Raw genomic sequence first — 23,221 nt, 5'->3', positions numbered from 1 at the left:
GCGGTGGCATCGCGCTCTCCAAGGACTGACGCCGTCGCAAAAGTCCAGCCTAAGAACTCGTACCGAAGGTCATAAAGCCACGGCAGCAGATTCCCGCGCATATGTGCCAGAACCGGGCGAGCCTCTCGACAGCGTGCGTGTGTGCGTGGTCATCCAGATCGCCAATCACTCGTGGCGACCAAAATGAGTGTGTTCAGTGTCGCGTACGAGGTCGCCCGTATGACCTAAGTCCAAGCCAGCCTTACCGCATCTTGCACAATCTCCTAGTGGCTGCGGAGTAGCGCAGCTGTGTGCCCGTAAGTCGTACTGGGTAGTTGGCGATGGAGTTGGAGCCCCATGTCGGTCGTCGGTCGATGATCTTCCTGCTTGCCGATGCGCTTTCTCGTTTTCAAGAGCCATGTTTCTGTCCCTGACTGCCCGACAAATTCGCTTCCTCAATTCGAAACAGCGACGTGGGCTTCCCGTGCCCATTCGAGCCAAAGCCCACGGGTATTCCCCCGCTAAGAATGACTCGCATCGCTGCATGGCGCAGGGGTCATCCACTTGGACCCAATGAGCGTCTGAAAGTCGACGTAACGACGGGCTGGCCACTGGGAAGACCGAGGGTTGAGGGGCGTGTGTGCAGTAGTTCGCAGGCTAGCGGGGGTTGTCTCCCGCACAGTCGTGACTGGTGACTCGTACTTCTGATTGCCATCCGTCTCTTCTTTCTTGGGACTCTTTCCGGTTCTCGTAAATGGACGGCGATACTGTACGGCCTAGAAGGTCTGGAGGGTGTGGGCATCGACACCTCGGACGTGGCGGTGAGACTGGGTTGTGGCACGTCTCCCACTGGCACGAACTGCCATGGACCAGTCATGATCGAGAAGCTCTAATGTCGCTTACAGAGTCAGGTGGGATCCAGGATCTTGATAGTGAGCGGAGAGCAAACGCAGACGGAGGTGGGCATGTGGTTGGCTCGGGGGCAAGAAGCGCAGGTGAACTTTACCCTCACATCTCGTAGCGCTTTGTTTCCACTCGTCCCGCAGCAGCTTCAAGGAACCGCATCGTATTTCTGTTCCGGGGCTGGATCGCCATCTGGCATCAGGGACGCACGTCGACTGCACGGGCGGTAGAGGACCATCCCTCGCGAACACCTGTACAGCCTGCAGCAATCGAGAAGGTCACGCTGCCAATCACGGCCTATGAATAGCCCAAGCCCAAGTAAGCGGCGAGTGACAGGGGCCTTGGGGGTGTGTTGGGGGGGCCCCAGCACCACTCAACACCACCTAGCAGCACCTAGCAGCACCTAGCACCACTAGAGGCTATCTGGATGGGCACCGGCCACTATTGGTTGCGCCCGCAGCCTCAATATCCACCATGCTCCTGTTTTGGCTTCACACCACTGACTTCCATCCTGCTTCATCCGCCATCCACCGTCGCCTATGGGTCATGGCCGTGAGCTGCCCCTCCATGAGCCCTTCCCGTGGCATCCTTGCTCCATGTTGCTGCTGCTGAAACCGCCTGAGCAGATGCTATCAGAAAAACACAAACCACGGTGCTACCATCTCCCGTCCTGGGGTAGTGGAATGGGACGTTGCCAGCTGTCAGGGCTTCCCACCTGTCACTCGTCCCGGCGCACTATTCATCTTGCTTCTGGCCTCCTGATTGATCGTCTCATACCCTTCAAAGGTTGACACCGGAGGCTTGGTGCGATGCGGGTCGAGGCGAAGCCGCAGCCAGCACGACTTCTGTGATCTGCTTCCAACCTTGCAAGGATCCTGGACTCCGTACGGCAACCCTAGCTATTTACCATCAGTCGCATTCGGCCTCGAGTCCGGTCTTCTGCTATATCCAAGCGAGTCTCTGCTCCGGCATGCTTCGGCACTCATTTGTCCTCTGGCTTTGAGCATTTGGCAACGGTGTGCGCGGAGGACTGTTCGCTTCTCATATTTCGCCCCATCGCCCGACCTCGACTCTGCCTTGTTGACCTTGGGTATTACGCCTTGCGCGCCTGCATCCTTCCTGTCGCTCCTTGCATACGGCCTCACGATCGGCCCTTGTTTCATCCGACATCTTGCTCCTTCCGTAGGTCTTTCCACCGTCGTCGCTACCTGATCGAGGTGTGGTGTGCTTTAATCTTAATATTCCAGTATTTATGGTACTTTACCAGCTCTCCCACAACTGACAGCCAACGATGGACCGACTGACGCGGTTGACAGATATTGTTGTGTAACGTCCGGGCTACATTGGCACTCCCCTCATCAGCGTGAGATTGTCATCCTCGGCGGCACTTTATCAAGTGGGCGCACTGCACGCCAGGGAAGCACCAGCATGATGCGGAAACGTTTGGGTTATTCGTTCGTCGTCGAGTGCTGATATTGTGCCCTTGGTGAACGCGGTTGATATCGCCCTGGCGCTGGGCTGTTCGATATGTCGTCTCCAAACCACAAAGCGAGGCAATCTGGATCACTGTCTCTGGCGAACACAAGCGCTGCTCTCCGGAGAGGAGACCTGAAGATATCAGAACCCATTCCCTTCGACGAGGGTGGAATCGCTTTCCATGGCCCTAATACTGTGCCACCCACCAGTTACATCCAACACCCAAGCGACGCCATTTGGCTGCGGAAAAGTACGCCGGCTCAAGATGTCCATGTGCGACATGTCAGTGAAGGCCAGCCACGCCTTGGCGCGCGTGCCTCTGAAGGGCCATCCTTACTGCAGAGCAGCATGTCTTCCATCCCATCGAAGGCTTCCTTGAACCAGAAGAAACCTGGCGGTTTGCGCGCAGCCATCAAACGCATGTTCTCGAGCAAGAGACACAGGTCAGTGCCGACTGATGCGAGCGACTTCCATTACTCTGATACGGGACCTCTCAATCCTGTCGCAGAACACCGCGACCGTACGCGGCTGGAATCCGCCCCGCCTCTCGCCGCCGACTCTGCGATACGGGGAGCTGCGCTGACCTCACACTCTACAACCCGTCAACAACCTGGAGCTGTCTATGGGATCCTGCCACTACCATCTCGGCGCGGGCGCCGTAACACATTGCCTAGTCTGGTTTTCAGTGACAAAGACTCGGGTCTCCTCCCGGCGGTCGATGACTGGCCCTCGGCCCATTCGGTTCAGACGGAGGAACGGGGGAAGCAGGACACAGTGTTGGAGAGGCAGTTCAAACGTCGTTCCCGCAGTGCCGACGCGCTCAACGAGCTGACACGGCAAGGCGCCGCCGAACGTACTTCCGCTCAGGATCGAGCGGGTACAATCGCATTCTGGCGCCACAGTGCTATTCAGAACCCAGTACCAGTGTACAGTGGTCAATCGATCGTGGTGGATTCTGCGCATCCTCAATTACCGGCAAGTTCAGCCGGCCCGTCTCAGCGCACCGCTTCCAACACAAGCTTGATGCAGACCTTCGACTTTGGCCTTGGTAGCCCCGAGGCCGAGGATATCTCGCTCGAGCAAAGACTTGGGACACTCGAGATCAAAATATTCGACTTCGAGTTTGCTCTGGCCAAACTACAAGGCCACGACATTCCGAATCCCAGGATGGACCCCGGAGCAAATTCCAAGCCATGTATTCGAGGCTCGCTTCACAATGTCTTCCAGCCGAACGCGACGAATCTGACTCTGACAACCCAGTCGTCCAACAACCTTACCTACCAGTCATCTCCGGTCGGCGAGCCGCCACTGACTTTCTTGTCTTCGCCCGGGGAGTCACCCCTCCCTTCTCCCGAAGATGATGACTTGTACCGTCCGCAGAGAGCGAGTAAAGCCACCACGGTCACGGTCAGACCTGCAACCGCTCGGCGCAGATCGCCGGTCCGCTCCCGGGACTCATCGCCATCATCTATCCACATCCCCGCACACAAGTTCGAGGCTCTGCTGGACTTGGTCAAGGAAGAGAAGGTAGCTCGTTTGAGGCTAGAGGAGCAGGTCAAAGAACTACAGCGAGAGATGGAGAGCTTGAGGACACCTGTTTTTGCGACGATTAGGGAAGCATATCCCACGCCGAGTCCTGAGTCGAGTCAAAACGCCCAAGTTACGCCCCGACAGAAGACTCTACATCGGACTCCACCATTCCAACTAGGTCACCCTCGGCCAGCGGAGATCTCACGATTTAGCGGAACTGAAGACTCAGATGGTGAGGAGGGAGGCTACGAAGATGTTTACGAGACTCCTAAGGAGGAGCAGAGGAACACATTTGAGACAGCCCGGGGTTCGCCTGGGCCCGTCAAAGCATGACCGTCGTCGTTTATTCCCTGGTTATTTTGTTTGTCTTCTGAGGTACAGAGCATGCTTCTATTTCGTGTGGCGCGCTACTTTGGTTGGGACACTGCATTGAGACAGACCTTGATGGTCTCCGCACTTGGCTTCTATGCATATATTTGGCAGGAGACTGCACGATTTGGTGCTGTTTGCATGATACCCACACAGGTGTGATGACGTGGCCGAGAACGCGAAGAAACAGGCTTTGTATGAGTATACGCGGCCTGCAGAGAGGAGGCTATTTGCTTGCATATAACAGAGCGAGCAATACCAAAGATTCCAATAAACGGGCTTGTCTGATAATGCCTGCCCGACCGTCGCTGCTGAGTCCAGCGACACATAAAGAGGAGATCAGGAATAAAGGACCGGACACCGTTCGCAATTTGCCGTGCTTGGCCCAGGTGACGAGGCGGTGGTAAGTTTTCTACCACTGCGCAAAGTGGAATGAAGAAGTTCCTGGCGAGGCTGAAACCATTGCAAGGCTGAATTAGTCACAAGGCTGAGTTCATGGCAAGGTTGAGATTATAGCAAGCCTATCGAGCATCTCAACTTTCTTTCATACCTTCTCTGGCTCGTTGCTCTCTCAACTACAGCCGCTCCATATCATGGCTTGACGCTCCTTTCTTCGTGCCCATTCCAATCATCTCATTGGATCCCTTCTTTTGGTTGACCAGTCTTCCAGCAGTCTCTCGACGAGATGTCTTCCTCTCTAACACATCTTCTCCCTCCATCCGCACCACCGACTACCACAGCACAGAAATCTCACCGCCTCCTGACACCCACGACGAATCCTATCCCCTTGCTCTCCTCTGCGTGGGCAAAGAGATACAGCTACATTCATACCGTCCTCGTCCCAGGGTACTACTATATCCGCACGTCAGCTCTGATCGCAGACCCGTTCAACACCCTGCTCAGCGATCTAGGCGTCATCGCCGTGCTACAATGTCTCTTCTGCGCAATTTGCCTGCCACACGCGGGAGGTTGGGTGTCCGGCACGAGTGGAGGCCCAATCCTAGAAGGGAGCGCTAGTCCCACGGCAGCAAGACCGAAGACAACCAAGGGAAGCGGGACTCTAGTGGGAAGCATGCGGCGCAAGAACCTCGCCGGCGGAAAAAGTGCAAGTAAAGGGGGTGCCGCAGCCGGAGCGGGAGGGGAGGGCAGCTGGAGGGGCCGCATCACGGTGAGTCCAGGCCATACACCACTTATCCCAAGATCTCGCCCTTTCCACAAAGAACTAACGGAAATGATTGTACGCAGCCAACTCTATTCTCGCTGATCCTGACGCTCACACTGCCACCCCTACCTCTCACGCTGATCGCCTTGGTCCTCGGCGCGCCGCTCTACCCCACGTCCTCGATGCCACTGACCCTCCTTCTCGGTCTCCATGTCTCGGTCCTAGCCTTCCTTCCCCTCTTCTACACCCACGGCGTGTCCTCCTCTGCCTGGCGCGACGTGTCCGCCGCGTGGCTGCCCTTCGACGCCGCGGGCGTGTGGGGCGGCAGTGTAGGCGCATTCCTCGGCGGCTGGGTAGGCGCCATACCCATGGCCCTGGATTGGGACCGTGAGTGGCAGAAGTGGCCCTGCACTGTCGTCTGGGGAGTTGTACTGGGCCAGGCCGTCGGGCGAGTCCTAACCGGTGGACTTGGTTGGGGCATCGGCAAGAGGATTGATTTGAGTGAAAATCAGGAGGATGACGAGTATGTGGCCGTGGAGATGGACCAGCGAGGGGATGGACACGTCGGGAACCAGACCGACAAGGAGGCCAGAAAGGAGTGAGTGATTCAGTCGTGAAGCTTCTACGGAAGAGAAACGACCACGCTGTGGTACGCCACACCGCAACACCATCCGATATCTGCTAAGCTGCGCATTTGAATGAGATCTGACCGCCAAAAGGACCGGTCAAGCGGACTGCAAGCATGAGGCTGTTGGAGCGCACTGCGAGTCTGCCCTGCAAACAAACTTCCACTCGCATCACCACAAAGCGGCCGCGTTGCAATATGCAGATTCCTCAGGCTCGGCTCAGGCTTACAATCGGGCTCGGTTTCAGGATCAGGCACAGCATCAGCACCAGACACAAGCCCGAGTCAGACATACGTCCAAGTCAGACCCTGGCTCAGGATAGCGAGCAAGATAGCTACAGGACCTCCAACTCACCTGCACGAGCTATACCCGCGCAACCCCTTCGGAACCCCAACAGAGTCGCGGATCTCGCGTCGAAGAAAGCGTACGAATCGTACGCAGCAAGAACCTCGTCACGTCAGACCCGTCTATCCGACGCGTCGCCTCCGTACAGAGTCTATTCAGGTACCGCGTAGAAACGTACTCCGTACTCGACTCGACGTTGCCTCGGGCACGAAAACCTACCGCATACGCTACCTACCAGCGGTCTCAAACCCAATTCCACGGCAACCCGCAAACTTTGTATCTATCGCAGTACAGAGTACTCCATACAGTAACCCCCGCCTTCCTATATCGGGGACGGGGGCTGCCCTCCTCGGTGCGTCCGTTCGGAGTACTCGTAGAGAGTATTCTGTTGACGAAACACGCCAGCATGCGAGCGTGCCAACTTGGCGACTTGTCAACATGGTTACGGGTACTCGTAGTATGAGGAGTAAAGAGTGAAGGATTCAAGATTCAAGCTTTTAAAGCCCCGAAGATCAGGGGACCGAGCTTGCGACGATCCAAGATCTAAGTTTAGATTTTGAAGATCAAAGTCTAACGAGTGCAGATCTGTTTGAAGATCTGTTTGACGATCCATGATATGATCCACATAGGAGTACTCGTGCTGTACAAACCTCATTCAGGCGTTTGATGGGACAGTACGGAGTACAGAGTACAGAGTAAACTCGTACCCCATACCCAATACCCCATAGTCATTCGTACTACAATAGAGTACAGTATAGTCTGTATACTCCGTACTTACTGTAGTAGACACTTTCGTGCGTGCCGGTTCCCTCTACTACCTAGGTATCTTATTTACATAGAATGTATGCACTTGCCTCGTACGCCGCGGCATGTGGAGCTGGAATTGGAATCTCGTCCGTGCCGAAACTCGCACGCGCGTGGAAGATCAAGTGTTACTTACTGTACGAGTGCTCTGTACCTCCGTACCTCGTACTACGGGACGTTCCATCCACGCTTCGCACGCCCGGTCAATCACTTGCAGATGGCAGCGTAACCTTTGTGCTACTACTCTCTACTCAGTAGACGAAATGATAAGGAGCAAACAGGGGGGAAGAGAGCGAGATCACTTGCAAGTCATTGTCTGATGTCTCTTGTGACTGAACTTTTTAGGGATCTTTTCATTTCATTTTGGGTCAAGTCTGGCTGGGTTGTCTCTCTACCATCCCTGCGGCCATCATCTCGCTTACAGGGTCATCCACTTCCTTCCCATTGGGGTATCAATCCTCTGGTTTGGGTGTCTCTCATGCATGGGCCATGGGCACATGATCCAGCTTCATCATCATCTTCTGCCCTCCCATATCCAAGAAATGACCCATTGGCACCGGTCCAACGAATATCGCTTGCAAATTAGCTTGCTCGCCAACTCCTCCTTCACCTGGGTTATCTGTTTTACATGCAAGAAAGTTGATTGCCCTTCAAGAAGTCGCCCTCCTGGTCATCTGTTGTATCATTTTTGGGTCCCGTGAAACGCCGTCGCTATGTAGAATCAAAAAGTAGCACGTGCAGAAAAATGGCATCGCCGTAAACGAGTGTCTCTGAGGTCTAGTTGGCGTGCATCGTCAGAATCAGCTCTTCATCAGTATCTGGTTTGGTGTCGTCACGGGCAGTTCAGTAAACTCCCCGTTTCCGTTTTCTTCTTGCCACACTTCGTTCAACGCATTTAACAGCCCCCTAAGCTGCTTGTTGGACGGCGGGTGTCCTCCCTAAGCGGTAGTTGTTCGTAGAGAAGAGTCGTGCCATGACACCGCCGACACCCGAGTCGGACTTGACCTTCTTCGCGGGCTGTTGGCTCTCACACTGAAAGCTTGTCTGGTGGCCTTTCAGGCTAGGTCGAGAGGCCGAAACGGCTTTGCCATAGGCACCGTGGTAGGATGCATCCGGGCTCTCAGTCAGGTCGATAACCACGATACTGTCATCGATGTTTGACGATGCAGTGTAGGGCGTTCCTCGAGAGGTAGGCGCCAATGACGAAGATCTTGAGCGTAACGACGGTGCCACTGATGACGATCGGGAACTGGAGTGGCTGTGCATTGTGCCAGGTCTGCTTGATGGTACTAGTGGAGGAAGATCCCGAATTGAAGGTGGTGATACAGAGCGGTTGCTGACGTGGTGTCGGAATGGCGATGGCCACCTCCTGTGAGTCTGAGCCGGGAGCGACAAGGAGCTGTTGTTTGCGCTGTGTCGTGGATACCGGCCATTTGCCATGTCGTCGTCGACATAAGATGCAGGAGAATCGTAGACACCGGCGGCTCTCGGCGGAGGCGTGGCCATGATGGGAACAGGCTCCTTGCGGACGACAGGCGGGAGCGAGATGGTGGAGTCGTTAGAGGGCTGATGAGAGTGCCAGTACCGGTGGGTGCTGGTAAGCTCTGCCTCTTCTTGCTGAAGTTCCAGTTGGAAGCGGATGGGCGCAAGGAAGGGCTCGAAGTGGTCAAAAAGGTCTTGCTCGGTCACACGAGTGTCGAAGTCCAGTAGGTACAACATTTGTCTCTCCATCAAGTTGACCTCGGCAAGGCCAAAACCAAAACCCTCGAAGCCCTTCACCGAGGTATATCTTGCCCAGTGCTTGTTCTTCGGGCTCGAGTCGTTCAAATTCTTCGCCGCCAGGATCAAGGACGCCAGGAAGATGCGATGAACTGTGCATCTCATGCCCTTGGCCACCGGTGGAAGTCGTGAACGGAGGCGAGCCAAGTAGACGAGAGAGGTCATCAGAGTGGGGACCTGCACCGAAGACCGATGAACGAGGGAGGTGATGAATTGCTCGAGACTCGGCAAGGGAGGCGATGCTGGCTCCGACGACGAGGTCTGAGGTGGTGTGGAGGGCGGAGTAGGTAGTGAGTCTGCTGCTGCGGATTGGGACTCTTGGTCACATCGAATCACCTGCGATGCCTGCTTCGCCAAGTATTGGATCATATATGTCCGGACTGGTTGTCGGACAAAGTCCTCCAGTGCTGCCCTGTTTTGGGCCAAAGTGTGGGAGTCCATGATGATTTGCTGTCGGGCTCGATGTTGAGGAGATAGAAGACGAAATGAACAGCCCGAGGTGAGGCAGTTGCAGGAGTATATGGTGTCTCGAGAACCTCTGAGGGGTTTCAAGGTTCGTCAAGCGAGCGGATATGAAGTGAATGTGACAGGCCTCTGACAGAAGCGGGGAGGTTGGTGTTGAAGATATTAGTTGAAGCCGATCCTCAGTTAACTTTCACCTGGCCAGCAGATGAGGAACTCGCAGAGGGAGAGGCGTGAACGCGTTCGGATATATCAAAGTATAATATTCCCAGGCACGGCCTCGGATGTAGCTCCTGATGTTTGAGAGAGAGTCTCGTCGTATCCAAGCGAAGTAGTCTCCTGAACTGTGCGCCAGAAGTGATGTAGTAACTGCAGGGGTGCGGGTTTGGAGTCTGCAGCTAGTGGATAGGCGATGATAAACTCCAGGTACAGATATGCAGATGGCTTGGAAGCTGCGCCGCTAGGGTGATAGGGTTTCCGGGTTGGCGCAGGCAAGGATTTGTCGGGTGTCAGGGGCTGGAACCTGGAGCAGCCGGCACTTGTCTTTCGTCCTAGGCTTGTCTGCGACTTGTCCACGGCTGGGTGGTGAGAGCTCGGAGAGGCTTGAGTGAGGTGGGGAGTCCTGCCCCAGAAAAGTGTCAGGATTCGCTTTTTTCCGACGGCGGGAGGAGACAGGGGTGCTGAGTTCAACTCAACCCTTCGACACGGACGAAGGGGACGATGCCAGATGGAGAGGAGAGAAAAAGGTGAGATGGAGGCGACGGTGAAAAGCTGGTTTATGAATATGAGTGAGGCATGAATCAGAAACGCTGTCGCACCTGTTATAGATCGATTGGGCGCTTCCACAGGATACGAATGGAAACCGATGCAGGGTGCGGCCAGATGTGTCGACCTGTTGGCCAGAATCGACGGCAGCCGGCGAGATGGATCTTGTTTCGTCCTGCGCTGGCGGCTGGCAAACAAAACACGCGGATTGGGTGGCGGCTGCACGACGGAATCTGAGCCTCTGCGCGCCTCTATGGGGATGTGCAGCCGTCTTGTATTCTCGAGGGTCTGTATGGACATAGCTTGAGCTGGAGCCCGACCGTGTTCAGCGTGTGTCCTGCGCGTCTGGCTCCTTGCTGGAGTCCTGATGACCATTGCCCACCAGTGGTTCACCCGTGACCGATTCACTTGACTCGCTGTATCGCTAGCACGCCCGTAAAAGCAGGGAGAAGGGGAAAGGGATGCAATGCAATCCAGCAGATGGATCGGCATCCCGCGCCGCGCTGGAGCTGGGCACAAACCGCAGCAGGTACAAACGCTAACCTTCCGTTTGTATGGGCTTCGGCGTTGCCATCCAGAAGGTGCTGGGTATCCAGCTGCCTAGAGTTCCGCAGCCCAGCTGGTATCTGCCATCTGTCAACTCTGTGCTGTCCTTGCAGCTGCCGCCTACTTTTGCCCCATCACGAGAAGATCAGCCACTGACGAGACTCGTGCCATGGCAACCAATTTACGAATGCTATTCAATAATGTTTCTGGTTTTGCTGCTGGACTGTCCATACTGTGTACCGGCCTGCGCGAGTGGTTGCTTCGTTCAGTCCTCTCGTTCTCTCACCCCCACCATTCTCCGAAAAAGGGCACTTGACACACCTTGCGGCCAAATGCTCGGGCACCCACTCATCGATTGGGTGAGGGCCCGAGACAAACGCCTGACACGTCTGATACACTTAGGCTCACGCGATGGGTATTCGCGTGTGGTTGGGCTGCACAGAGGCATCGTCGCGTCGCGCTTCAGGGGCCTCCTCTCGGAATGCCACTGGCCACTCGCTTGATGGACATGCATCCTCCACGTCGTCCTCCTGGGTGCCTCCCTTTGGCTCGTCTGCTGACTGGTGAAACACCCCTCTCCATCTCAAGATGCACTCGCCGCAACCCGCGCGACTTGCTGGAGAACCATGGCCGATTTCCCTCCCTGTTCGGCTGGACTGCCTGCGGCCATTCAAGCTCGGTCCTCATGCTGTCTCAGGTTCCTTGATCCAGCTTCCGAATGCCACATGCTCCGACCTCCTGACAGTCTCAGATTCCCAACCACGGCTGGGTTTTGTCTCCTGGCTGCCACCATAGCTGCCGCAGATCACAATGGCACAGCCACCATCGGCATGACCGTCTCCCGTGACTGGCCATTTCTTGTGTGACCCTGATTTCGTGCTTCAATGGTAGCACCTCGGCCAACCAAATCCAGGTCAGCCAGCAGGACTCTCACCATCGGACGTGAGAGAATGGATGAAAAGATTTGTTCTCACAGCATAGCCTTCCAATCTGTGTCTACTTGTACAGGTCAACGCTTTAAATGGAGCAATGTGTAGTAACATCATGCTGCTGCAGCTAGCAGCCGCTTGATACAGATGAAATCCACAGTTTTCCGCGGTTTCGAACGTTCCACCAAGAAAAGCAGAACGGCGGATGCTTTTCTACACAGTACGAGTAACGAGTATGACCCTTCAAAATGCGCTGGACATAACAATCGTGCTATGAGCTCCAGTTGTCATCATCATTTATGTCATGCCAATGATTGTTCGCCATCCTGAACGGAAGAGCTAGGTAGGCTTGTGTTGCTAGCGGATTTGTCTTCCGAATCGATGATGATATCCTCGACGTGATGTGTAGACACCGAGTCCCAATGCCCTACGCGCATGCACGGAATTCACTTCTCGAGATGCTCTGACGACTTGTGATGAAAAGTCGAACATTTTGTTAAGCTGCAATCCATCAGGGCTGCAACAATCTTCGATCTGTACATAAACTGCTAATATGAGCATGTATTCCAGAGCAATATCCGCATCACGGACTTTCGTCAACGCCAGCGCACGTCATCATCTTCAAGGAGTGTTCGCACTCAGAGATGTTTCTCAACGAAACTCCATATCCGCTCGATCCCGTCCAGCACGAGGCGAACAATCCTTCCACTCGTCGCCAATGAGCAAAACTGTCGTTGACCAAACCAAAAAGAACAACGACCCCAATCAAGAAAAGAAAGACGAGCACGTCCAAGCTGGCAACAAGGCAACTTCGGCTGAGGGCAGAGACCATCCTGCGAAACAGCCTGATCCGCAGAAGGCTCCGGAGAGGTCAACAGGATTTGAGACCGAAGGTCCTGATGGAAACTCGGGTGAAGGAGAGGACACCGGGCATGTGCATAAGCAAGAGAAGCCTCCACTGACAAAATAATGGCTGCAAATGGCGGCCGTCAGGACTAGGACTTGGCCGGCACGAGAAGGCGGAACACAGACTCTCCATCCAGCTACGAAATGCGTCGGGGATGAAGACAAGAGGAGAAATACGTAGTGCAATGCCACGTATGCGAAAAGGCAAGGGTTTCGCCCTGACTTGGCTGAATAATTTTCAAGCACAACGGGGCAAAGAATGTTGTTACGTTCTTGACAAGTGAGTGGTCGTGGAGCTATCAGCCTCATTTACCACCCCTTGGTGAAAGAACCTCGCCTTGTTTCCACGTCTAGCATCCAGTCGACATACAGGCCCAAGGGAAGCATCCCACAGTTGAGATCGTCAGCGTGAGGGACAAAGTCATTACGAATTCCACATTTGCCTCGCAATGCCTCGCAATGCCTCGCAATGCCTCGCAAGGCCTCAGCTTGCATCAGCTCAACCTTTACTCAATCCAGCTCCCTTCGAGATGGTCCTCGGTCTGTCACCACCAATCGTTTCGAGTTCGTGAAATCCGTGTTGCCCATTGGTAGATGACTGGGGCCTTGGCTCGGTGGAAGCGATGAGGTGGCGATGCATGTGGCTGGTGATCTGCGACTCCACTAAAATCACTGTGAAGGGTGGCTGAAGGACGTGGCACGGGTATCGCCGCTCTGCACCGCTCTTCAAATGTCCTGATGATAGGGATCTTAGACGTATTCCGTGCTGAGTACGAGTATGTACCTTCAAGTGGGCATGTCTTCCCGAATTCGCGATGGTTCTGAAGCAGATGTCACCTTCGACCTGTTTTCACAAGCTCATCCAGGCCATGAGATGAGGATCGGGGGCCCGTTCAACGTTTGCAGCGGTACGGTATACACCATGCAATTGTTATACCGACGATAGAGAATGCCGAAGCCAGCCGGAGCTCACTCATTTTTTCAGCAGCCCGAAACCGACATGGTGTGTCGGCTATCTTTCGGAGCAGTTTTGCGCCATGTGCTCCTGTTCAACGTTGCCTTTTCTGCCCCGCTGTTCGCAGTCCTTCCATGCAAGTTGGTAGAGGATGGGGAGGCGTGCAAGAATGGTCGGTGTGAGGACCTTGGTCAGCGAGCGGGTGAGAAATACGTAGCACTCGATTCTCTACCAAGCAATGCGCATGGATCAGTTGGATACTCAACAAGCACGCTTGCCTTGTACATTCTGTGTACTGTGTACTCGTCCCGCAAACAACGGTGCAAACGAGGCATCTGCGTGCATGTCTTTCAGAGACTACAACTACTCTGTGTTGTGCCACAGGATATTGTCCGGCTAGCCATATCCCTCAGGGTCTGGTAGCAGTGCGCAGCCGCCACGGAAGAATCCGTTGAATCGTGAAAGCTCTGACCATCTCGATAGAATCTTGCGACGGTTCTCGAATAGTAATATTGGTAGGGTGAAATCTTATTTGCAACAATTATGGTTGATGAATCTATGGTTCGTGGCTTGGAAATGGCTCGAGACCTTCGCAGGTCTTTCCGTTCTGGCTACGACTACAAGAAGCGATGACCATCCATGTTGTCGTCAACTTGTTCTGGAATATGATCGCCTCTAGGAAGATGCCATTTTCGAGCATCCGACCCATTTGACCCAAAGGGCAACTCACCGAAAGAAGCTTGCACTCCTACACCACGCAGACTGTTGCCCAAACCTGTCAACATCAGCGACAGCGTGGCCATGTCGACAGGTACAGAGGATAGACTCCTCCGGAATCTCATTTCATTTGTCGTCATTATTGCCATCGTTTTTCTACTCATCTGGTTGAAGAGGAAACGTGAGCGACATGTTCATGTCGACGGTCTGAGCCGCGATCGCAACGCCATCAGGGTTGCGCCAGTGGGGTATACCTGCGAGAATCTCATCATTCGTCCACTTCCACCAGCTTATGAACCCCGAGGACGCGCTCGAAATGGGATTCATCCTCGAATGAGTGGACTGACGCCTCGAACACTTCGCTCAAAACGACCCCGGTCATTCCATACTTACCCTGGTCCAGCGGGGGAAGACACGACTCCCAATATTGATGGTAACCAGTCGAGCTCCCCAGACACTCCTACACTTGTCGGAGGTGGCCACGCCGGATGCGTTATACGCGCAAATACCGCCGATGAAAATATTGAAGACGACGACCATTTCCTCTCATGGAACACCTCATCATCACCCAGCTCAATTTTGCCGCAATATTTGCAGTCCGATCCTCATGGACCTCCTAAATACGAGAGATGAGTCAACTCTGATATCGAAAGCGTTGGAAGCTTTCCATAAAAATCGCGGGTGATATCATGCAGAGGTGATGGCGCACAGCCAGCGGCTACGGCTGAGACTCGTCGGTTTGAAGTCCTCCCGGGAGGTGCGATGCACGCTGAGGACGTTATGTAGCCTGAAGAACAAACCCCTAATCGGCCTCTCTGGACCACAAATATCAGTAATGAGACAGGTCTGCCTACGGGTCGACATTTCGGGTGTGTGCTTGATACTGCCAAGACCAGCCTTGAACTGGGCCGCAAACGGACGAATTCATATTCCTTTCTTTTCTCCATCTTTCTGCTTCTGCCTGTCATGCGATAGCTTCCCGCTTTCGTACAGGCAACGGTGTTCTGTTGCTCGGCGCCTTATCTGGCATGGGTCCGAAGCTTTGTTTCACTTGGTTCGCCATACCACGTCTCTGCAAGCTGACTTGCGTTCTTAGATGATGTGTACAATTCGAGTGGGGAGGTTGAAAGTTAACCAGGCAGACGCCGGATGACCTCAAGGTCAAGACTTCCCAGATGACTACCTCCGAAGATCCTCAAAACGGATCTCGCTCCAACGGGGCACCGCCAGAGACACAACCATCCTGGACATATCCCACACGAACTTGCCGAGTTTGCCTCGAAGAAGTCCCTGCCACGGTTACTCTCTACCCTCCGGGTCTCCCTCCTGCCTTCCAACGTCCCATCGTCGAGTACAAGAATGAAGATGAGTACGGCCGGTTGGTCAAGCCATGTCATTGCAGAGGTGGGATGCGGTACATCCATGAGTTGTGTCTGCACCGCTTAAGAACTGAGAGCGTGAGGCCGGGCTCGCTCTGGAAGTGCCACCAGTGTGGGTATAAATTCAACTTCAACAGACTCACCGTGCAGAAATATCTCGACAGCAAGATATCCTCCGGCGTTCTCACAATTTTGGTCATGCTGGTGGTGATGTTCTTGCTCGGATTTGTGGCGGATCCCATACTCAACTTGTACGCCGATCCCTACGAGACAATCGTCGGCCACGAGGATGTCTGGCAACCCGTTAGAGTCAACGATCCCCGCGGAGGGGTATCTGGGTGGGCTCAACATTTCACCAAAGGAATGGTGTCAATGGGGTTGCTGAGTTTCGTGAGAACAATGATATTAAACCCTTTCCAATGGTGGAATCTGAGGAACACCGGTTTCGTGAGCAGCAGGATCTCAGGCAGATCCACGACAGGGCGAGACCGGGCCATCAATGTCAGCTGGATAGCGGTGGCTATGGGGATTCTGTCGGCATCGTACTTCTTCTACAAGTGGGTGCAGACAATTATCGGCAAATCTCTCTCACGGATCGGGAACAATATTGTTGACACCCAGCTACCCGGAGACGATGAGGATCTCAAGCCACCGCCGGGATGGAAGTTCGAGGACATTTATCCGGAGGCTGCCAACGCTGCAGCCGGTGTCCCACGTGATGAGGGTGCGCAAACAGTCAACAATGAAACCAAAGAGAAGGACCAAGAGTCTGATACTGTCGGACGAGGAACAATGCCAGGGACTTGGGGTTCTACTGCTTACAGCTCTGCTTTGGACGATGTCCAATCCCAGGGCTGGTCCTTCAGAGGACTGTAGTGGTGCAGAGTTGAGCTTTATACACAGTCCGTCATCCCTAACTGTACGTTCGAACCTGTCCAGCTTGTTTTACATGATCGCCCAACTTTGAGTTGTCACATCTGTCTCAGTGAAGTGCCAATCAGTCAGTGCGCGAAGAGCAATAGCACTCTACTTTGAAGATATATTGACGTTATGTCATTGATTCTCATCAAGGTAGTTTGCAGAGCCAAATGATTTCCTCATCAACAGGTCCTCAATCCATGGTCTGTGCTGGAATACAGTTGGTAAACTTATGTGCCAAGTTGAATGGAATGAAATTTTGATGAGTGACCGACTCTCTTACCTCCCTCTCCGATGATGCCTGCCCTGGTTGAGGGAAGGCAATTGCACCTGAAGATGTCCAGTGAAACTGCCTCTCCTGCACGTTCTTGTACTTTCGAATCCTTTGACTTGCTTCTGCCTTCATTTGTTCGAGATGATCTCCAGTGCGGGTCTTCTCAAGTTTGTGTTTCGAATCTTTGACTTTCAAACGCACCACCGTGGTTGATAAGCCTTGAACGATGGCCGGCTCGCTCGACCTAACAGATTCTGACCTCTCTGACCTCTTCGACCGTTATCCAGACATTAAATTCGATGCAGCTGAGGCGCTCATTCCCGCATACGAAATCAACGAACACTTTTCCTCGCCGTGTTCAAGTGCCACAAACCACCAAGAGACGCCCACTTCGAGGAATGCAAACTCTACGGCCCATACCACTCCACTTCGGACAAGCTATGGCTGCGGTAAGGAGTCAGTTCTGCCGACATTGGAGCTGTTCCTCGAAGGGATTGAGAGTGCCGACCTTCCTCTAAGTTCGAAAGAGGGATTTGAGAACCTGGCAAGAGAAATGACGATGCTCGGGTCCCTATTATTTCCGGCGAACGGTGATTACTACGAGGGCTACGTCGATTCGAACAAGCCTGAGGTATTCAGCAGGATCCAGTCAATTTTGACGCAGGTTCTACAAGCCAATAACAAGGTGTCCGACGAGATCGACAACATCGAATTTGTGAGAGCCCGTGCACCATTCAACATTGCACCTCAGAGGCAAGATTTGTGGTGCAATTATCGACAAAGAGCAAAGCTGATCGCGCAGTGAGTAGCAACATTGCCTGTGGTCGGAGAGTGCTGATTGTTCACTAGATACGTTTCCTTACCTTGTCGGACGGAGAAGACCTTCCTGGAGGAGCTTACACACATTTTCGATGCTTATGTCTACAACTCGTTCCTTGAGCTGTTGGCGCTGGAAAAGGTTGACACTGATGTCCAAGACGCGATGAATCGCCTCTATGATGTGTTGATGTCTCTTCTCCACAACTACAATATCTGGATGAAAGGAATGAGGCATTTCAGAGAAAACCACATGCACCCGATAATGAGCAGGATTCGAGCGTGTCCAGAGATACTACGAGATATCGCTGAAGCTGAGTTTGTCAAGGCTGTGGCGGAGGCGGCGGTTGGAAGTCCAGAGGCGCCAGGAATGCAGCCAGCAGATGAGAGAACGATACAAGAGCTCAACTTGAGCACGAGTCGTCGGCGTGCACCAATTCCACGCAGAATGAGATCGAGATACAGGCGGGAGCACACTGTATAGGTCACGCTCTGAGAATTCAAAAGGACGTGTCCTGCGTCCCGTTGAAGAGGAAAGGAGGGCGCACCTAGCGAGACCAATTTAACGGCTTCAAAGGTCTTGCTATGCAGCGCAATTGCACGGGGTTTCGTGAGATCTCCATGACTGCTGCTTCAAGAACACATCGCTGGCACGTTCCAGTTCCATGGTAATATCCGTTACTAGCTCTCTGATGGGCATTAGCGGAGTTTTCCTCGTAAATGCCGCCTTGGTTACATACACGTCGTTGTACGTAGGATCGATCTCGCTCCAACTGTTTACTGTCGCTGACTGTTCTCCGTACAAAGTAGAAGTTTGTCTTTGGCTGGTGGCTAGGCGTTGACGTCATTCTAAAGTCACTTTACGCGCTTTCGACGCGTCTCGATGAAGACGTTTTGAACACACACTGACCCAAGAAACTTCGCTCACTTTATCTCGCAACCATGGCGCTGCTGGTTGATAAACTGCGGCCTCGCTCTTTGGACGCTTTGACATACCATAAGGATCTCTCGGATCGTCTCGCAGCACTGGTAAGATGCTCACCTCACATTGAGCTCAGCGCTCACTCAATGCCAGGCCTCTTCCGCCGACTTCCCCCATCTCCTCTTCTACGGCCCATCCGGTGCAGGCAAGAAGACACGAATTCTAGCAACCTTACGCGCCCTCTATGGCCCCGGAGCCGAGAAGATCAAGATCGACGCCCGTATGTTCACGACCTCGACGAATAGAAAACTGGAATTCAACATCGTGTCCTCCGTTTACCACCTAGAGATTACCCCGAGCGACGTTGGAAATTATGATCGGGTTGTCATCCAAGATCTGTTAAAAGAGGTAGCACAGACACAGCAGGTTGATCTCACAGCAAAACAACGCTTCAAAGTCGTGGTGATCAATGAAGCAGATAGTCTTTCTCGCGACGCGCAAGCCGCACTACGCCGTACTATGGAGAAGTACTCAGCAAACGTCCGACTCATCCTTGTGGCAAACAGCACGGCGGGCATAATCGCACCCATTCGCTCTCGAACACTCCTTATCCGAGTGGCTGCACCCACAGAATCGGAAATCTGCGACGCGCTGGTGAAAGCCGGAAAGAAGGAGAACTGGAAAATCATACCGGCGCTCAATGATCGGATTGCAAAAGAGTCAGGACGCAACCTGAGGAAAGCACTGCTGATGTTCGAAGCCGTGTACGCGCAACATCCAGAACCCAGCGAGAAGACGCCTATCCCGCCGCCAGATTGGGAGCTTCTCATCGAGCAGATTGCACGAGACATCATCCGCGAACGGTCACCGGCTATGATTCTCGCGACGAGAGCCAAATTATACGACCTGCTAACACACTGTATTCCCGCAACCATGATTCTCAAAACTTTGACGTGGAAGCTTGTCGCGCAACCAGAAGTGGATGATGCTCTCAAGGCAGAGATTGTCAAATGGGCAAGTTTCTACGAGCATCGGGTTAGGTTGGGAAGCAAAGTCATCTTCCACCTCGAGGCGTTTGTGGCCAAGTTTATGAGGATTTTCGAAGGATATCTCGTGGGCATGGACTTCTGAGCGCGTAGACTGAGCAGACAAAGACCGGCATGGACCAGATACGGAGCGGGACGACACATGAATGTGTGACACGATGGAGGCGTCGACATGGTCGCAAATGCATTCCAGCGATATGAGTCAGCGATGTATGAACGTGGCGTTTGAGGCAGGAGGTGTGGTCGAACCGGGATAACGATCGGCTTGAGAGACCGACATCAGGGTCTAGGCAACACACAGATGTTCCATCGTACCTTTCGGCCTTCGATTGGCGAGAGGGCCATATGGCTGCCACGATGTATCTCTCAACCACGCCACTTTTGGCGAGACATTATCTACTCACCGACGAATCCGACGCGCTCTTCGGCTGAAGATGGATATGGATTGGTGAAGCTGGCGCCGCCCACGGGTTGCCAATAGCCGTTACGTGCTCATCTCTTATCGACATGCTGCAAGCTCGCCGACATATCTGCATGGTTCGGCGGTCATGTTTTCTGAGCGCCAGGTCTGTGCTTCTCATCGGCAGGGACGGCGGTCAAGACCTCACAAAGAAAACCCCAAGCCTCGGCGGAGATCGGCACTGCTTCGGTATCTTTCCTTCCTGTCTGAGCTTTTTGGCCATGAGCGTCGAAGGATGAGTGTTGATAGCCAGCTCAGTAGATCGACGGCAAAGCTTTCAAGTAAAATGTTGAAGATAAGGCCCTCGTACAACACGAAGCTGTTGAGAGAGAGGAATCTCAGGAAGTTAAAACGTGCCCGGACCCATTGCGGGGATTGCCCGGTGGAGAGCCGGTTTCCTTATCAACGTTTGCGCGACAAAGCCCTGACCTTCCGGTTTCGGCTATAGAACGTCGCTTGGTATTCAGTCGCTTCAGCAGAACATGGCTTTGGAAGATGCACATCTCCGCTGTTGCCCGGGGAGTGAGCGGTAGTCGAGAGGGCAATGGGATGGGTATAAAGATGGAGGTGAAAGGATGCTGGTGATCGGGGACGGGAGTATCATCTTTGTGTGCGGCGGTGTTGCTCTGTTGCTGTGTCTCCTATCCCCCTTCAGCCTTGTCGAGAACCCACCAACCATGGCCGGCTCAACTGTCCTCGCCGCACTGAAGCTGCTCGGTTCAGCTCTTTTACTGTCTCAGCTATGCTCCGCTACCCCTGTGAAACTGGAGGAGCGTCAGGCATATGCAATGGTCGGTACCCTCTCCGTTTGCCTGGAACTCCCAATTGACTATTTTTCGTACAGATCGGAGATGGCTTCGAGGATGCGACTATGACGCTCGGCAGCTACTACAACTACTGGACCATCACCAACGGGACTTTTGACTTGACTCGAAGCCTGCGGTCCCCGACCACAAGCCCAAAGACCCTTCCGATGATGGGCAGGCGTGAGGCCATCAAGATCGAGCCGAACCGCACGGCTCTGGTCATCATCGACATGCAGAACTACTTCTTGCACCCGGAGCTCTCCCCGAGGGCCACTGATGGGCGTGCTGCCGTCGCGCCAACCGTCCGGATGATCGAGGGATTCCGCAAGCACGGCATGAAGATCCTCTGGGTCAACTGGGGTCTGACCGAGTACGACCTCTTGACGATCCCTCCCGCGTTCAAGGCCGGCTTCAGCGGCGGCAGTAACCTGGCCAACGACAGCTTCGGGAGCGACATGGGCACGCTCAAGGAGAACGGCAGCACGATCGAAGTGGGCAGGCTGTTGATGCGAGGGTCCTGGAACGCCGAACCATATGGCGTCCTGGGCACGATGAAGGACGCGGGCATCAAGGCCGGCACCGATCTGTTGTTCAACAAGAACCGCTTGTCCGGACTGTGGGGTCCCCAGACCCCATTGGGACTGTGGCTGCAGGAGAACGAGATGACGACTCTCTTCTTCGGCGGTGTCAACGCTGATCAGTGTGTTTGGTCGACGCTCGTCGACGCCTACTTCAAGGGTAAGCAGTCACCATGTTGTCACATCACTCTGCCGTCGCGTGCTAATTAACATCCTTGCTCAGGTTATGACGTGGTGTACGTCGACGACATCTCGCAGACAACCAGCCCCTCGTACGCAGTGAACATGACAAGATACAACGCTCAGGGCTACGGTGAGTCCGTCAAGTACGTGGCAGAAACAAAGCTGACTAGTCTTTAGGATTCATGGGTAATAGTACCGCTATATTGAAAGCGCTTGGATAGTGCGGGTGCTTCTGCCATGTCGGCCAAGGGTGCCGGGTGAGAACGGGAGACATTTGTCAAGCTATAAACAATCTTGTCATGTTCCTGGTGAATGAGCTTTGTGAATGTCTATCCGCTCTGGGCGGACCGCTACTCGCCGTCGTAGGTTACAAGCAATTGTTGTCACTGACCGCCACCGTGCCCATCCAGGTGACAGTTGTTTCACTTGGCTGCGGCGTGACTCATGCTGGATACTGTAGGAGTGAAGACAGATCGCTTGGCGAAGTGAAGCGCACTTTCTATGGCTACATAAGTCGTCGCTTCTTCGCAAAGTTGTATCTCGCGCGCTGACCTCATCATTGCATGCGTCAAGCAGAGCGAGGAAACATACAGTCTCTACCTAAACTAATCGGATCTCTTCGATATGCTCTATTCAACCATCCTTCCCGTTCTCCTCTTTCTCTTCCAGGCCGCCTTCTCTGGAGTGTACGCCAAGTGCTGCCGCCCAGACGCAGGAGGCGACTGCGGCGACAACTCTGCCGGAACGCCCTGCTGCGGGTACAAGCCCTGCAATGGATTCTGCTGTGATTGCAAAGGCGGTAGGTGTCCGTCCTCTGGACTTTGACTTGTCTTCTTGGCTGACTGTCTTCCGCAGTTCAAGTGATCCGCGAAGTTATCGAAGCTGATGACCACGAATGGACATCTGTCATCACTGCCCCTGTTGGCACCACCTGGACTTGTCGCGCGAGCCACATCACCACATGGTACCCTCCTCCGACTGAGATCAGCAGCGCCCAGAAACGCGACGTCCCAGCCACGACAGTCCTGCGTGATGATGACGCCAACTTGGTTGCATCTGTCACGAGAATGGCCCGGCCGACAATCTCCAGCTCGTTCGCTCGTCCACCATACAATCCCGAGATGCTAGCGGACTTGCAAAACACATTCAACCACGTCTGTCGCGGAAGAAAGCACAACGGCGTCAATGTGATTGACCTGGACGACTACTTTGGCTACTTCAACGTCACCGCCGAGCGCAGAGTTTCAGACTACGCCAGGGATGTGGAGGCAAAGTTTCGAGCACACGACATCAACAAAGACGGAGTGCTGACAATTGAGGAAGTCCAACTGCGTTGCGGCAGCGATGGTTGTATGCAGGCTCAGTAGGGGAGATGTCCCGGGGAAGTGGAAGTGGTGGATGAAGAAACACGGCGTGCATGGACATTCGGAAGAACTGTTATTCCGAAGCGCAGCCAAGTCGGCTTGGTTACGCCACAAGCCACCGAGCATGAACCACAATGACATCACACGGACATCAATCACTGCGCTCAAACAATCCCAGTCTGTGACCTTGACACTGTCGTGACTACTGCGCAGTATTGATAG

General features: G+C 53.9%; 9 protein-coding genes across 9 annotated transcripts; 8 read left to right on the top strand and 1 right to left on the bottom strand.

The window, feature by feature from the left end:
• Positions 1 to 2,706: 2,706 nt before the first annotated feature.
• G647_08216 (uncharacterized protein) lies at positions 2,707 to 4,221 on the top strand (the record flags this gene model as incomplete). The annotated part of the gene is made up of 1 exon (XM_008732528.1): positions 2,707 to 4,221. One exon carries the CDS (start codon positions 2,707 to 2,709, stop codon positions 4,219 to 4,221), a length of 1,515 nt encoding a protein of 504 aa, XP_008730750.1.
• A 721-nt stretch (positions 4,222 to 4,942) lies between these two features.
• Positions 4,943 to 6,021, top strand: G647_08215 (uncharacterized protein; the record flags this gene model as incomplete). Its single annotated transcript, XM_008732527.1, has 2 exons — positions 4,943 to 5,425; positions 5,503 to 6,021. The coding sequence occupies 2 exons, from the start codon at positions 4,943 to 4,945 to the stop codon at positions 6,019 to 6,021; spliced, it is 1,002 nt and encodes a 333-aa protein (XP_008730749.1).
• Positions 6,022 to 8,100: 2,079 nt separating this feature from the next.
• Positions 8,101 to 9,414, bottom strand: G647_08214 (uncharacterized protein; the record flags this gene model as incomplete). The annotated part of the gene is made up of 1 exon (XM_008732526.1): positions 8,101 to 9,414. The coding sequence occupies one exon, from the start codon at positions 9,412 to 9,414 to the stop codon at positions 8,101 to 8,103; it is 1,314 nt and encodes a 437-aa protein (XP_008730748.1).
• Positions 9,415 to 12,393: 2,979 nt separating this feature from the next.
• Positions 12,394 to 12,645, top strand: G647_08213 (uncharacterized protein; the record flags this gene model as incomplete). The annotated part of the gene is made up of 1 exon (XM_008732525.1): positions 12,394 to 12,645. The coding sequence occupies one exon, from the start codon at positions 12,394 to 12,396 to the stop codon at positions 12,643 to 12,645; it is 252 nt and encodes an 83-aa protein (XP_008730747.1).
• Positions 12,646 to 15,428: 2,783 nt separating this feature from the next.
• On the top strand, positions 15,429 to 16,508 carry G647_08212 (uncharacterized protein; the record flags this gene model as incomplete). The annotated part of the gene is made up of 1 exon (XM_008732524.1): positions 15,429 to 16,508. One exon carries the CDS (start codon positions 15,429 to 15,431, stop codon positions 16,506 to 16,508), a length of 1,080 nt encoding a protein of 359 aa, XP_008730746.1.
• Positions 16,509 to 17,050: 542 nt separating this feature from the next.
• On the top strand, positions 17,051 to 18,124 carry G647_08211 (uncharacterized protein; the record flags this gene model as incomplete). Its single annotated transcript, XM_008732523.1, has 2 exons — positions 17,051 to 17,625; positions 17,674 to 18,124. 2 exons carry the CDS (start codon positions 17,051 to 17,053, stop codon positions 18,122 to 18,124), a joined length of 1,026 nt encoding a protein of 341 aa, XP_008730745.1.
• A 458-nt stretch (positions 18,125 to 18,582) lies between these two features.
• Positions 18,583 to 19,693, top strand: G647_08210 (replication factor C subunit 5; the record flags this gene model as incomplete). Its single annotated transcript, XM_008732522.1, has 2 exons — positions 18,583 to 18,669; positions 18,716 to 19,693. The coding sequence occupies 2 exons, from the start codon at positions 18,583 to 18,585 to the stop codon at positions 19,691 to 19,693; spliced, it is 1,065 nt and encodes a 354-aa protein (XP_008730744.1).
• Positions 19,694 to 20,745: 1,052 nt separating this feature from the next.
• Positions 20,746 to 21,812, top strand: G647_08209 (uncharacterized protein; the record flags this gene model as incomplete). Its single annotated transcript, XM_008732521.1, has 3 exons — positions 20,746 to 20,859; positions 20,913 to 21,612; positions 21,676 to 21,812. The coding sequence occupies 3 exons, from the start codon at positions 20,746 to 20,748 to the stop codon at positions 21,810 to 21,812; spliced, it is 951 nt and encodes a 316-aa protein (XP_008730743.1).
• A 595-nt stretch (positions 21,813 to 22,407) lies between these two features.
• G647_08208 (uncharacterized protein) lies at positions 22,408 to 23,002 on the top strand (the record flags this gene model as incomplete). The annotated part of the gene is made up of 2 exons (XM_008732520.1): positions 22,408 to 22,438; positions 22,491 to 23,002. The coding sequence occupies 2 exons, from the start codon at positions 22,408 to 22,410 to the stop codon at positions 23,000 to 23,002; spliced, it is 543 nt and encodes a 180-aa protein (XP_008730742.1).
• Between the last annotated feature and the right edge of the window lie 219 nt (positions 23,003 to 23,221).

The sequence above is a fragment of the Cladophialophora carrionii genome (genome assembly GCF_000365165.1).
Source record: "Cladophialophora carrionii CBS 160.54 unplaced genomic scaffold supercont1.7, whole genome shotgun sequence".
Lineage (NCBI taxonomy): Eukaryota > Fungi > Ascomycota > Eurotiomycetes > Chaetothyriales > Herpotrichiellaceae > Cladophialophora > Cladophialophora carrionii.
This window is presented reverse-complemented; position numbering and strand designations above follow the sequence as displayed.